Here is a 16,237-nt window from a genome sequence, read left to right on the forward strand (position 1 = left end):
GACCAAAGACCGGCCCCCGACCAAAGACCGGCCTCTGGCCAAAGACCGGCCTCTGGCCAAAGACCGGCCCCTGAGCCAAAGACCGGCCACTGGCCAAAGACCGGCCCCTGAGCCAAAGACCGGCCACTGGCCAAAGACCGGCCCCTGAGCCAAAGACCGGCCACTGGCCAAGGACCGGCCCCCGGGCCAAAGACCGGCCCCCGGGCCAAAGACCGGCCCCCGGGCCAAAGACCGGCCCCCGGCCAAAGACCGGCCTCTGACCAAAGACCGGCCCCCGGGCCAAAGACCGGCCCCCGGGCCAAAGACCGGCTACTGGCCAAAGGCCGGCCACTGGCCAAAGACCGGCCTCTGGCCAAAGACCGGCCTCTGGCCAAAGACCGGCCTCTGGCCAAAGACCGGCCTCTGGCCAAAGGCCGGCCACTGGCCAAAGGCCGGCCTCTGGCCAAAGACCGGCCACTGGCCAAAGGCCGGCCTCTGGCCAAAGGCCGGCCTCTGGCCAAAGACCGGCCTCTGGCCAAAGATCGGCCCCTGAGCCAAAGACCGGCCACTGGCCAAAGACCGGCCACTGGCCAAAGACCGGCCCCCTGGCCAAAGACCGGCCCCCTGGCCAAAGACCGGCCCCCTGGCCAAAGACCGGCCTCTGACCAAAGACCGGCCCCCGGGCCAAAGACCGGCCCCCTGGCCAAAGACCGGCCCCCGGGCCAAAGACCGGCCCCCGGGCCAAAGACCGGCCCCTGGCCAAAGACCGGCCTCTGGCCAAAGACCGGCCCCTGAGCCAAAGACCGGCCCCTGAGCCAAAGACCGGCCCCTGAGCCAAAGACCGGCCACTGGCCAAAGACCGGCCCCTGAGCCAAAGACCGGCCACTGGCCAAGGACCGGCCCCCGGGCCAAAGACCGGCCCCTGAGCCAAAGACCGGCCACTGGCCAAGGACCGGCCCCCGGGCCAAAGACCGGCCCCCGGCCAAAGACCGGCCCCCGGGCCAAAGACCGGCCCCCGGGCCAAGGACCGGCCCCCGGGCCAAAGACCGGCCCCTGAGCCAAAGACCGGCCACTGGCCAAGGACCGGCCCCCGGGCCAAAGACCGGCCCCCGGGCCAAAGACCGGCCCCCGGGCCAAAGACCGGCTACTGGCCAAAGGCCGGCCACTGGCCAAAGGCCGGCCACTGGCCAAAGACCGGCCTTTGGCTAAAGACCGGCCTCTGGCCAAAGACCGGCCTCTGGCCAAAGACCGGCCTCTGGCCAAAGACCGGCCTCTGGCCAAAGACCGGCCTCTGGCCAAAGACCGGCCTCTGGCCAAAGGCCGGCCACTGGCCAAAGGCCGGCCTCTGGCTAAAGGCTGGCCACTGGCCAAAGACCGGCCTCTGGCCAAAGATCGGCCACTGGCCAAAGACCGGCCCCTGAGCCAAAGACCGGCCACTGGCCAAAGACCGGCCCCCTGGCCAAAGACCGGCCCCCTGGCCAAAGACCGGCCCCCTGGCCAAAGACCGGCCTCTGACCAAAGACCGGCCCCCGGGCCAAAGACCGGCCCCCGGGCCAAAGACCGGCCCCCGGGCCAAAGACCGGCCCCTGGGCCAAAGACCGGCCCCTGGCCAAAGACCGGCCTCTGACCAAAGACCGGCCCCCGGGCCAAAGACCACCCTCTGGCCAAAGACCGCCTCTGGCCAAAGACCGGCCCCTGGCCAAAGACCGGCCCCTGGCCAAAGACCGGCCTCTGGCCAAAGACCGGCCTCTGGCCAAAGACCGGCCTCTGGCCAAAGACCGGCCTCTGGCCAAAGACCGGCCCCCGGGCCAAAGACCGGCCCCGGCATTGTTTAACGCAGAACCATAATTCAGCCTTTACTGTGAGGATGTGAATACTTAGCCTGAGAGCTCCGGCCACTAGCACCACAGTGTGAGCTTCACATGACCTGGGACGATTCAGCTGTTGTTATTGCTGCAGGTTCCTGTGCTGCACCAATGATGCATTCAAGACCAGAGGTACACTTTCAGACTTCAGAGTAGGAATGAATATGAAAGTCTTTACAAAGTTGTGAGAGAGCATTATTAGTTATGATGTAGTTTTGTTAGGGGACTGAGCTGTAGCGCCCCACGAGGGTCTTCATGGTGAGAGCAAAGCTGCAGCAGAAGCAGCGTGGTTTGAAGATAATTGGACACACAGATAGGAAATCTGGAAGCTCCTGCCAGATACATGGGACACTTGAGTGACCTTTTTGTAAAGATCAGCTAGCATCATTTTTGTCTTCATCCTGCAGGCATTAAACCATTCCAGTGTGATCGCTGTGGGAAAAAGTTCACACGGGCCTACTCCCTAAAGATGCATCGGCTGAAGCACGAAGGTAAACGCTGTTTCCGGTGCCAGATATGTAGCGCCACATTCACGTCCTTCGGTGAATATAAGCACCACATGAGGGTCTCCCGACACATAATCCGCAAGCCGCGGATTTATGAGTGCAAAACATGCGGCGCCATGTTCACCAACTCTGGCAATTTAATTGTACACCTGAGGAGTCTGAACCATGAGGCATCCGAACTAGCAAACTACTTCCAGAGCAGGTGAGGAGTCTGGGGGCGCAGACCCCCATCATTCACTCAGATCTCACCTGGATCAGAAAGTCACTTGAGATTCTAATGGCTAAACTTGGGTAGCTGTCCTGACTTTGGTTGTATAGATTTGTTTTTGAATTGAAACAATTGATTTGAATGCTCAGATATTTTATACTTGAACTATTTGATTGTACAACGCAAAATCAGAAAAAGCTGAGATGATACGCAAGATGCAAATTGGGGATGAAAAAAAAAATTGGGATTTCAATTATTTGGAGATGGTGCAAACCCTTTGTTGTCCATTGGTTTTTGTGTTTCCCACCTGCAACACATTCTATACAGTTGGGACAGTTGGGCCTCCCACTTTGTAATGTTTCCTTCCCTCACTTAAAACATTCTGGCATGAAGGACACCACATGATAGAGTTGACAACTTAATTTGTCCCATTTTTCCAGAAAACACTGAGTTAGGTGTCCAACCCTACGAGATCGTCACATCTTTGGTTGGACAATTCTCAAGTGTTTTCTGATTGGTACGTGTCAGGCCTGCAGGTAGTACCTGAACCTGTAGTACCTGAACTGTACCCTCTTCTTTCTTGGTCTCTTTGAAAAATACAAGACTGAGACACGTCTGTTCCTGGAACAGATGTGGTCTTGAAGGCAGTAGATGTTGATCTGCATTAATGCAGAGGATGAAATTAACTTTGGACACTGAAACAATCCCAGACCATCACGGAGTTTTGATTCTGGACTGGTTGATGATATCAATCTGGATGATTCCTCTCATCTTTGGTCATAAGCAAATGGTGCCCATTTATTCCTAAAAAGATCAGGACCACTTGCTGGAAACAGCATCGTGTCATCTGCATATAGACTAAGACTTGTATAGACACCAGATGATGCCGAGTTGGAGCACACAGAATTACAGAAACAAAGGTCCTCGTACAGAGCCTTGTGGTGCACCTCAGATAGTACCATCCGTGTTGCCATGGTGCTCGTCCATCCCAAATGCCTTAAGTCCTGAAAACTGTGTGAGATGGGTCCTCTGGACAAAGTTAGCATGAATTCAATTCAATTTTATCATAGCGTCTATTATAACAGAAGTTGTCTCTAGGCGCTTTCCAGAGACCCAGAACATGAAGCGTTTAAAGTATCAGTAGTGAATGTGTCTCTGTATTGAAGTGTTGATTAAGGTTTCCATGGCAACCTTGTCCATGTGGTTCTTTCAGCTGTTGATGAATGACGGTTCCCTGATTCAGAGTCGGCTGACGGATCAGAAATCCCAGATGTTCAATTTAGACTTTCGCCCTTGTCCTTCACACACTGAAATTCCCCAGATTCCTGGAATGTTTTCACAACATTCCGCACTTGTTGACGTCACTTGTTGACGTCACCTGTTTGACTACCCTCCAAGTAAATGACTCTGCACCAGTTTTTTGGTGCCATGTGTTGCAGGTTTGAAATTCTTGTGTCACCCAGAACAGCGCAGCACCATCTTAGTTCACGTGGGACTCCTTGGAGTTTTCTATACTATCCCAACTTTTCCTGATTTACAGTTGTATTTACCTGCACATGTCATGTGTCCTGTTTAAACAGCTATTGGACAGTTCAGGCAGTAGGTTAACTGATTTGTGAGCGGTATAAAAAGAGGTGGACACCACTCTGGTCCATCAGGTAAATCAAACACAGACAGGTTTTCTACCTCTGACTTGTTTTCAGAACCGCTCAGTTAACCTTACCATCGTTTTCAGCTCTTCTCACCTTTTCTGTTACCTTTGAACCAGCTCTACAGTTTTTCCTGAGTGATATGAACCTCGTATTCCAGCCAGCTCAACCTCTCCTCAAGTGCTTCCAGCTTTTGGGATAACAGCAGAGTGGAAGTCTGGGGCTCTCAATCGAACCTGTGATTTGTTTTACCAAATAACCACCATGCTCACTCAGCTCAGCCCTTTGATGTTTTAGTGGTTGAGTAAAACCAAGAAAGCTTTGAGAAGGGTGCTCTAAAGGAGCCTTAACGGGATATTTGAGTCCTTGTGAGTAGTTGTCTCAACAGACGGAGATCCCTGATCTCAATTTGGGGAACCAGGTAGAATGGTGAGCTAACAGCTAAAAGTTACCCAGGATGAGAGCCTGAGAGGAGTCAACTAAAGCCCACCCATATCGCTAAAGTCTCATTGCAATTCCAGCAAACTCGGCATACATATATATGTTATAAATGTACTTTTTTTCCTTGGATCCATTGCTACTCTCCGTGCTAGTTGTAGGTCGCGGTTCACAACAGACACGAGAACAATGACGATCCAAACACCACAACGGTGCGTCTAGAGTCTGTTTGGAGGGGATTGTTTTACGCGTCAAGATGTTTACGAGCTGCAGCAGCACGGTAATGAGCAGGTTCTCCAGAACTCTCGCTTCTCTACATCCGTTCATCTATCCTTTCATCAACGTCTCCCAACCCGAGCGCTTCCAAAGCGTTGGGTGCTCGTGCCGGACGTGGCGCCATGTTCTTTTTTGCTTCACGACCGCCGGCTGCGAGGAAAGAAAACTGGTTTTAATCTGGCCCACAAACCTTGCTGGGCCAGATGTAAGAACCGTTACGTAACAGTGGGGGCCGTGAGGATCGTAACCAACCAAATCTGTGCAACCGCCATATTTAAACAACCTCTGTGAGTTTAAAATGTACATCGTATCGGGAAAGTGTGGATGCATTCGTACTGGTTTGATCACGCAGTCAGAGATACCAAACACGTGACTCTGGAAAGACCTGCGTTCATCCTGAAACGTGGACGCCGTCGAAGGTGATGGCGGGAACGTCCACAAAGTCAGTTCCAGACTCCAAACAAGACGTTTACCTCAGAGCAGACCCGTGTACCCCCCCAATATCCGACCCGACCTGCGTGAGTTAAAGGAAGGACAAGCGACGCGCTAATCTGAGGTAATAAACGCGTCGCCGTGGCAGCGGCTGTCTGAGCTCAGTGGATCACTGAGTAAATGCACACCGTTATTCATCCCCCAGAACCAAGCAAGAAGCCTCATCCCGGAGCCTGGAGGGCCACCTGTCACTCTTGTTGTCCACTTGTCAGGGACTTTTCTCCAGGGGAACCTTCCCTCCCCTCTACTCCTTTGCAGGCCGTTGTGTTCACACCCTCCTGAATGTTCCAGACCAACAAACGCCTACCCCCCCCCCACAGTCCCATGGAAGGAGTGTCTTTTTAGCTTCTTCTTTGTCAAATATGTACAATATGTAAAGAAGTGACATGTTGTTCATCTGAGGTTGCCCTTTTTCCAGTTTCTTTTCCACACAGATGAACAACAAAATATGACTGTGCACACGACTGTAGATATTATTTGTTTTTATGAGCACTTAAACCTTCAGACAGCCTTGAAAGTCAGAACACTGTGTCTGCAGAAAGCCAAGAAGAGTTTAATTTTCCAGACTTTTCCAGTTCTTAATCAACTCAAGCCCTCAGGTCGACAGGACTGAAAAATGGTCCATCGGCTCCTCAAGCGTTTTATAGTAGTAGGTCTACTCCTGAGATCATACCAGAGTGGAAAACTGTCTGGCAGGGAACTCCCACCATCCGTCTGCACATGAAGACATGTTCAGCAGCCCGGTCTTTGGTCTGTCAGAGCGGACAGTCAGACCCGAGCATAGACAGTAGGGCTGCAACTAACGACTATTTTAATAGTTGACTAGTCACCGACTATTGAAACGATTAGTCGACTAATCAGATAATTAGTATTTTCTTTTTTAAATTTAGTATGAGGTTGGTTTAATTATGTGGCAAATGATAATAAACACAAGAAAGATGGCACTAGAGCCCTGATAAGCGGGAGTGTTTTCTTCATCCTGCTCCCGCCCGCATCTGCAAAACTCATGCCCGCTCGGCGCACAATAATAGAGATTCATTGATTTAGTGTCTTCTCCCGTCCCGCAAGAGAAATGTCCAGACAAATCTATCTGATTTAATGTTAACATGATCATTGTGGAGTTTGATGGATGATTGACAGTTCATAGGCACCTGACTGAAAGTTCGATTCAAATCCATCATTGTCATCATCACACAAGCTGTTTCGCTATTCCCCACATTCCGTTTAAATTCTTTCAATTTTTGGTGTATTTCGGTTTTAAATTTTTGAGAATTTGGTTTTTAGCATTTTATGCAAATATAACCCCAAGACAGTATATAAAGTAGGGCTGCACGATTCTGGACAAAATGAGAATCACGATTTTTTTGCTTAGAATTGAGATCACGATTCTCTCACGATTTTTTTCCAATATAAAATTTATTGCACTCATTACTTTAACTTTGCAACAGCTGAACAAAAATATAATAACAATAAACATCTCTTGTCTTCTTTACACAAACCTTTGAATAATTTAAACAATAATAACAATATTTATTCCTCCCTGAGTTGAACACCCTTTCAGAAAGGGGACTTGTAACAGATCCTGTAGTTCTGAGGCAACAAATTATTCCTCTGGCTGGGATGAACCCCCCATTGCCTTTTGCTGCTATTAAGAAGCTGCCGATACAAAAGGTAAACGTTACAAAAAATATGATGGTGCCTGATAAAAGACTGGCATCAACTTTGTAACAGCTGACATTGAACATAAAAACAATGAACATCTCTCTTGTCTTTAAATAATTTAAACAATAATAACAATTTAACAATATTTGTTCCTCCCTGAGTTGAACACCCTTTCAGAAAGGGGACTTGTAACAGATCCTGTAGTTCTGAGGCAACAAATTATTCCTCTGGCTGCTTTTTGCTGTAACAGCTGACATTGAACATAAAAACAATAAACATCTCTTTTGTCTTTAAATAATTTTAACAATAACAATTTTAACAATATTTATGTGCAATATGTGTCAGGTGATGAGAAAGGTAGATGTTTCTCCAAATGTAATCCACAATCATTAACAAAATATAACAAACATGACAACATGATAGTTGACCATGACAGGACTTCAACAACCTAGAACATAGGCCTAGTCCTTTTTTTATGCAGCCATCTTTATAAAAAAAAAAAAACATTTTTTTTTTTTTTTTTAAATCGTCGTCATTTGGAAATGAGATTGCGTTCAAGCATGAATCGAGATCGCGTTTTTTTAACGATTAATCGTGCAGCCCTAATATAAAGTAATGTAATATAGACAATTTATGCAACTATAACAGAAAACTTTAATGTTTTCATACCTTTAAACATATTTAAAGGCAAAAACATTGCACCAGTTATTCTTGTGTCCATCAAAACATTTCTTTTTTGGGCATAAACAAAAAAAAGTTGTAATGTAATGATGAAATAAAATCGTTCTCTAGACATACGAATCGATTTTTAGGAATTAATATGAGAATCAATGTATTTATTTTTTTCAACACAGGCCTAGTCCTGGACTGGTTGTATTTGTGCACGTCCAGCTGGGAAAGCCTCCTACGGGGAGTCCACCTCGAATCACGCCACATACATCCCGTAGTTTTTTGGTTTGTGGGCTCAGGAGAAAACATATGATTCACATGTACTTTGACCTGGAACTAACAAATACCCCCAGATATGGTTACTGAGTCCTCTGCGTCTCTGAGCTCTACCTCGCGAGACCACTTCCTGACCCCTCCCCTGTGGTTCGTATTCAGACCTGGTCGGCTTTCCCCGGTGCAGGCAGCGGGGCGGCGCTGTATGCGTCCGTTACATTTGCATACAGTAGGTCAAGGCCCAATCCCAATTCTCCTTCACTCGCCCTTCTTTTCTCCACTCGCACTTCTTTTCTTCCCTAAGCCCTAAAAAAGAAGGGGGAGATTTTAGGGCACTTGAGATCTAGGGCACTTGGCCCAGGTGCCTGTCCCAATTCTCCCCCTACCCCTCGTTTTCATCCCTTCCCTGATCAGGAAGCTGAGAGCCAAAAGCTGTTTTAATTTCAGCTGTAGCGCTGTTAATATGGCACTTTATTAAGTTTTAATATTTTTTCAGGTATAATGGTAACCTTAAGATCCCCAACCGGGGCTCAGTTTATCCAAATAACGCCTGTTAAGAAATTTGACCCGATGTTTTCGGAGATGAGAAGAGCCGCCGGCCCCGGGGAGCAGCCTCAGCTCACAGCCCGAGAAGAGACGTCTCCGCCGGGTCAGGCTGCTCCGTCAGCCCCGGGAGAGACACTCTCTCCCGGGACGCAGCTCTGTTGAGAATCACGCCGGCTGAAATAAATCATTTAGGAATATGTTGGTTTAATAGATTAAATCTAACAGTTGTAGCTACGCCTGTTAAGAAATTTGCTCCGAAATTTAGAGATTTCTGTCTGCCGGGTCCGGAGCTTGGGTCCGCGTTAAATCGACGCAGATCCTACGGCGTAGGTTGCGTAACCTTCGCCGTAGGATCTGCGTTGGTGTAACGCGGAACCATAAATCCCTTTATTCTGGCGTGATCTTCCGCAACTTTATCTGAAAGTGTGTAAATTACCCAGATAACAGCTGGATTACTTTGTGGTTTCTGAAGACTATTATATCAGAAACATCCAAAACAAATCTGACGAGTCACAGGATTATTTCTCTCTATTTCTCTGAGACCAGTCTGCCTGTTTGCCTTCGGTCGGCGAGTCAAATCGACGCAGAGCCTCTTTTTTTCATACCCCCTCGCTCGCCAAGTCAGCATCTGAAATCCCTCGATTTGAAGGGGCTATTCTCAGCCCCTAGCCCTCGTTATGCCCCCTCCCCCTAGGTGAAAAGAGGAATTGGGACACCACTACCTTCACGGGAACGCGCAAAAGTTAGGGTTAGGGAAGAAAAGGAGGGCGAGGGGGAGTATTGGGACGCACCCCAACAGTCCTATTTCCCCTGGTGTGGCAGTCCACATGCTGGTAGAGGACCAAAGTCACATGATTGTCCCTAGGGATCGACCCAACGCGTCGGGGTGCTGAGATTCAGGAGTGGATGACGTCACGTGCTGCCTACTCATCGGCCCGTGGGGGACCGTAAACAAGGATGATAATAGCGAGTCCATAGAGAGACCAGAAGAACCGCACTCCCTGTAGACCGAGTTCATTTCCCCTTATCACTGATGGTACCGCCACTTCTTCGCCTGAAACTTGGCGCCAGCTCTGCAGCCACGATACGGTCTCCTCACCTTGTCGGGTAAATGCGGGAACACACCGGCATCCTAACCCATGACTCCTCGGTCAGATGTGCTAAAGGCCATAACCATAGGGTAGAAGTAGTCGAAGCACCAAAACAGAAAAGTACTCAAAAAATTGACGAGACCGAGACAATGCTACCCCTCACCGCGGCGTGCTAGCCAGTGAAGTCACACATGGAGGCAGGGCCTTATCCAAGCGCCAGGCTCGCCTGTTTACAAAGAGGGAAAGAATTTAAGCAGTTCATTAATTCAATAGTTAATAACACTAAGTCTCATAGAGGGGTTATGATGATACCAGTATTCTCATCCAGCGTTCTGGAACGTCCGCACATTCAAACGCTCCAGGACGTCGCCGTCATGAACCAACGTAGGATTTCGTGGCATTCTAAAACGGTGTCGAAAGGCGGTCCCGGTCAGGTGTTTCTCGGAGAAGCGTGGGGGTTTGATGGGGATCATGTACCGATAGTTTTGCTGTGGCCGTTCTGCCTGCGAGGCTCATTGGTTGGTCCGTTCAGCATCAAAGGTTTATGGCGCTTTTCCACTAGTACCTACTCAGCCCGACTCGCCTCCGCTCGAGGTTCTAAGCTGCTGAGTCGGGCTGTATCTGACATCATCACACTACACCGATTGGTCGGGGGGTTGGCCCAATTTCACAATCGAGTACGTCACAGCAGCTTCGCTCCAACCCGCCTACTTCTGATCCGAGTATTGGAAAGAAATGAGGGCAAGGTGAGTCGAGTCGGGCTAAGTAGGTACTAGTGGAAAAGCGCCATTAGTTTCTATCTCCAGTGTCCCTGCATCTGATCCAACACTCTTCAACACTGTAGGTGTTAAGGCGATCATTCCGGCGCTCCGACGGAACCTTCTGAAACACTACGTCACATGTCTTTACTCTAGTAAATACGCAAAAGGGATTTTTTTTTTTTTTTTTGCCCCCTTTAAACAACCGAGCTGGATGTAGTTTGACTGTAGGTGAATAAGAAAGTGTCATTTAAAACAAGTCCAATCTTTGAGCTGTTAGAACGCTAGACCTAGACCTGTCCACCCAGGGGATGGTCCTCCCGCAGGAGATGGTAAAGGAAGCACCGACGTCCTTGTCATGGCTGCTTACTGGTCGTTTCTCTGTGTGGAACCTCCCAGAACCTGCTTTTATTAACCCATGTGTAGAGCAGCAGATGTTCCTGGTTCTTTGGTGAAAAACATGATCTAGAATGAGTTGGAGGCGAAGGTTGTTGAACTCAACGCGCTCTCTCCATCCTTGCAGTGATTTCCTCGTGCCCGACTACCTGAGCCAGGTGCAGGAGGAGGAGGAGGCGCTGGGAGTCCAGTATGAGCTGGAGGAGCCCCAACATCACCCGGTGTACCCGGGCAGCACCTCCACCCCCCCCACCGCCGCCGCCGCCTCGTCCTCCTCCTCAGTTCAGATGCCTGTCATCTCACAGGTGTCCTCTTCCACCCAGAATTGCGAGAGTTCCTCCGGCTTCCTTTCCCCCGAACCCCTGGACCCCCTGGAAACCCCGGCCTCCCTCAAGGGGGACACCAAGGAGACGGCGGCGGCCGTGACGGAGGAGGCGAAGGTGGACGGCAGCGTCGGAGGCAGCTCTCCGGAGGTGTTTGAAGAGGACAAGCAGCAGCATGCTCGGGCCGAGGAGGCGGCTCCCATTACCATCGAGTGATTCCAGTCTCCTGCTCACCCATCATGTCTTATCGTGCCGTCATGTCATATGGGAATATCAGTGGACACGGTTGGACGGCCGAACAGGACGCCTCTTCACGTGGACCAGCTGTTGAAATGTTGCGGAGACAACGTAGGCACTTACACAAGTTGACGTTTTACACCTGGACAAGATGATCTAGGTCTGAAAGCATCTTAGCCACCTGGAGACGCCAGGGATCGCAACTGTGACGGTTTTAATTTTTTTTAATTTTTCCCATATGACTTGAATGCAGCACTTGTAAAAGTCATTAATGCCAATTGGAGGTGTTTAAATCCCAAGCCTTGCTCTACTTTTGGAAAGTGCCTGAGAGTGAGAACTAAAACCGAGTCGGATGTAGACGAAGAGGACTTGACTCGCCACAAGGGACGAGTCAGGTCTTTGCAACCTGAGCTAAAGCGACAAGGACGGAGCGCGTAGAGGCCGAGCTGGTTCGTACGGACGCAGACTGTGTTATTACTTTGGTGCAACTGTTAAATGTCTATCTTATCTATTCTGCGATAGCTTGTACTGTAGTTCTGTTGGGATGCTGTGAACTCTGATGTGTCAGGTGTGCGTATGTGCTCTTCTTTAATCACTCTGAACAGCACATTTCATTATTAAATGTTTTAAACTTGAAATGTATTAACAAAGTATTCCCTAGAGACATTTGTGCAGTGATTACGTTTTCTGACCTCCTCCTTATTTAACATTTTCAGTGAGCACCTGTTAAGTCTAGATATCTAGGGCTGGACCCGACCAAATGTTTGGATATCCGAATGTTTCCATCTCAAGACTCCAGATGTGCTCCTGTTTTAGTTTCGTCTTTTTGGCCAAGGGCTGAATTTGCAAATTTGCGGTGTCACATTTCTGTCAGATGTTGAAAGTGCACTAAAGCGTGACCGCGACGGGGCTGCAGGAAGTCAGGAGAGGGTCACGTTGACCATCAAAAAGATGGCGTTACCAGTGATTCTCCGACAGGAACCGATCAGGTCTGAGGAGCTCGGTTCCCAGCGGCACGCGTGTCGTGTTGGAGTAAACGTGAACACTGTGAACACTGAAGACGGTGTATCCGTGCACAGTCCGAACGAGCGCTGCGCCACAGTAAAGAGGATGCGCTCGGAGTGGAGGTGACGGCCTGAACCTCTGACCGCGTCACCCGGGTTACCGCCACGTTAGTTGGTCACAAAAAATGAAAATGAACTGATAATAAACCCGGCTCATAAGATGAGGACGGAGCGGCGTCTCGTTCTTCACCACAAACACGTCAAAAGCAGAACAGCCTGCTCTCTCTAGGCAAGGGTAGAAAGCCAGCGTCCAACCATTCTCCCCACACCTACCAGCTGGTACGGAAGAGTGTCAGGGCCATGCAGGAGAAAAAATATTTGAGAGGGGAAGATTTTTTTTTATTGTGCACTTCGAGAAAAAAGTCGAAATGTCGAGGAAAAAAGTCAAAATGTCGAGATTAATGTTTAAATAAAATTTCAAGAATAAAGTCTAAATTTCGTGAATAAAGTCGAAATTTTGAGAATAAAGTTGAAATACATTTTGACTTTTTTCTCGAAATTGTACTTCACAGGGTTCATATGTTTTGAAAAAACCTGGAAAAGGCATGGAATTTGAAAATGTCATTTTCAAGGCCTGGAAAAGTTTTGGAAACATAAGTTCACCCCAAAAGTTTTGGAAAAGTGATGGAATTTATTTTTCTCACTTAATGATAACATTTAGTAATAACAGCCTATAAGGTAGATCTAAAATTGATCAATAAATATTTCGTATAGAAAAGTCTTGCGCGTGACTTGCCTAGCGTCAGTTATTATTACAGTTATATTAGATAACTATACAACATATACTACAACATAGTGCTGGTATATCAGTGTTAGTTTAAACAAATGTTTATTTTGTATAAAACCATAATTGTCATTAGATCTCCTCTGTGGTGACTTTTTACATAGTTTTATTCCTATATTTCATTCATACATTGATGTTTTAGAGGTCATGTATTGTATTGTAATGTGACCCAAAGCCAAACGTTCAGCTAAACCTTCATCCAATTTCAATAAAAAATGATGACAGAGGCGTGGAGTGGCGTTCCATCAAATATATTGAAGCTTGAACAACAAAACTGCAACAGAACAATACAGAGTTAAATTAGTAGATGAACCAATGCTAATGGCTAGCTAACAGATCGTTTTTTATGCTAACAAAGCTCCTATCAAAACAATCCACCAAGAAACAACATTAGAAACAAAATGGTCGGCAAGATACAAAAATAATTGTCTGATATATCAAACTGTTAACTTACAGCATTGCTTGTACACAACTGAAATGGTAGGAATCCGATTTGATAGAGCAGGGTAACGACGGCTGGTCTGACCGGAGCACATGTACAAACAGGAAGTGAAGTCACGAGAAACCGGAAGTGACATCGCTGTTCTTACATCATCTCAAAACAATGTAATATTGATTTATACTGTAAATACTTTGTTAACTTATTATTAATAACCCATTTCCCATATGTAAATATACAAAACGTGTTTTAACAAATATGAACTTTTCAATTATTTTAATAATACAATGAACAACACAGGGTAACATAGTTACAGGGCAACACATGTATAGTCATGGAAACTTGCTGCCAAGTCTTGGGAAAGTCATGGAAAAGTCATGGAAATTTGTTGGTTAAAATGTGTATGAACCCTGACTTCAACATTATTCTCAACATTTCAACTTTTTTCTCGAAATTGTACTTCAACATTAATCTCGACATTTCAACCTTTCTCTCGACATTTAAATTTTTTTCTCGACATTTCAACTTTTTTCTCGACATTTCGACTTTTTTCTTGAAGTGCATAATAAAATAGAAAATCTTCCTCCTCTAAAATATTATTTTTCTTTTTCTCCTGCCTGGCCCTAATACTCTTCCGTAAGCTGGCGACCATGAGTTTCCAGGCTCAGTTTCCTGACTGTGCTAAGTACCGTACAGATACTGTCAACGCACCGCTCAAAGACACTCATAATTATCAGGAACCGGATCAGCCAAACATATCCACGTTCACAGGAGTGGCTCCTGGAAGTTCATGCTTTTTATTGCCTTTTAGTCTGATGCATGTATTTTATCTTTGGTTTGGTGACATTGCTGTTGTGCCAGCTTTGCAGTGACAGTAACTCTCCAGTATATCGTGCTACTCGTGTGGGAGTTGTTTTAGTCCCACGGCAGCGACCGAGCCCCGAGCCTGAGAGCGGGAAACGGGCACGTGTGGACGGGTGGGGAAATGCTGCAGCAGCAGCGGCTAGGATCCGCTGACGATGCTCGGCTGCACCTGTAGCGCCTGATTCACACGGCAGCGTCGCAGGACAGAGGGCGTGTTCACAACGCCGTGCTCATGAGAATTATCAGTGGTTTCCATTGGCCAGCCTTGTTCTTGGTGCCTTTCCGTGTCAGAAATGTAGGCAGAGAGGAGAATTTAACGGTTGATAACGGCCATGATGAGTTTGTGTGTGTTCAAACGCACCCACTCTGGCCTTTGACCACCTCCCTGTACCAGTTCATTGGCTCGACCGGGTCAGCAACCCGCGGCTCCAGAGCTGCCCTAGTGGCTCCCTGGAGCTTTTTCTAACATGTTTACCTTTTTTTTTCCTTTTTTTCTTCTTTTTTCCTTTTTGTCTCTTTTTTGCTTCCCTTTTCCTTTCCTTTTTAATCTCGACATTTCAACGTTTTTCTCGAAATCTTGACTTTTCTCTCGACATTTTGACTTTTTTCTCAAGATTGTACTTCAACATTAATCTCGACATTTTGACTTTTTTCTCGACATTTTGACTTTTTTCTCAACATTTCGACTTTTTTCTTGAGATTGTACTTCAACATTAATCTCGACATTTTGACTTTTTTCTCGACATTTCGACTTTTTTCTTGAGATTGTACTTCAACAATAATCTCGACATTTCGACTTTTTTCTCAAAGTTTTGAATTTTTTCTCGAAATGTTGACTTTTTTTCTCGACATTTCGACTTTTTTCTCAAAGTGCACAATGAAAAAAAAAATCTTCCCCCAGTTATAACTAATATAGCTACATGCAGCATGTGTTGTTTTCAGTCTAAGGCTGATACAAGACTTTTCATTTTTTGTGGCTCCAGACATATTTGTTTTTTGTGTTTTTGGTCCAATATGGCTCTTTCAACATGTTGGGTTGCCGACCCCTGATCTAGACTCTTGACTGTGTAGACACAACTTGACTGGCTGGTGCTTGAAGCGGCAAAGCTGGAGATCCCCCAACTTTTGATGAAGGCATTGTAATCAACGCAGCCCACGATTAATTCAAAGACTACCAGTGCGTTTACATGGGAAGTTTAATTCCTCTTTAATTCAGAATTAAAATTAAATCCGATTTTAAAATGAGTAAAAATTACCATACCACCTAATTCCGAATTAAAATGGCCATTCCGAATTAAACTTAATTCCGAAGTAAGTGGCTGTTTTATTCCGATTTTAAATCTGAATAGAATAATTCTGCGATCATGTAAACACTCATTCCTCTTTAAATTAATTCCGGTCTTTCTTTCTGCTCGTTCCCTCGCCCGTCTGTCTTCATGACGCTTCTATTCCTGCTGGGCTGGTTTTGTACAAACAAAGTTTCAAGATGCAGCACGCAGTAAACGCTGGTCAAGAGCAGAAACCATTTATTTAATAAATAGAAATAATTAAAAGAACAGATGGAAACAGGAAACATCAAAATTGTGAGCTTTTCAAAGTTGTAGCGGCTAAGTTTGTTTTTCTTCCGGTAGTTTAACTTCCGGTCCCCCCCCCATCCAATCAGAACCTTCCCAACCCCCAGACCTGAAGAGGAATTGGAGAAAGCTGATCAAATGTGA

The 16,237-nt window shown here is 46.9% G+C and overlaps 1 protein-coding gene across 1 annotated transcript in view; it reads left to right on the forward strand.

The window, feature by feature from the left end:
• zbtb44 (zinc finger and BTB domain containing 44) overlaps nt 1-15,151 on the forward strand; it is a 45,121-nt gene extending 29,970 nt beyond the window's left edge. Inside the window, exons 5-6 of the mRNA XM_061718711.1 lie at nt 2,252-2,552; nt 10,936-15,151. Coding sequence (XP_061574695.1) covers nt 2,252-2,552; nt 10,936-11,347 — 713 coding nt within the window. The 3' untranslated portion in view covers nt 11,348-15,151. The remainder of the gene's footprint in view (nt 1-2,251; nt 2,553-10,935) is intronic.
• Nucleotides 15,152-16,237: the final 1,086 nt, after the last annotated feature.

Source organism: Cololabis saira, chromosome 4 (genome assembly GCF_033807715.1).
Source record: "Cololabis saira isolate AMF1-May2022 chromosome 4, fColSai1.1, whole genome shotgun sequence".
Classification (NCBI taxonomy): domain Eukaryota; kingdom Metazoa; phylum Chordata; class Actinopteri; order Beloniformes; family Belonidae; genus Cololabis; species Cololabis saira.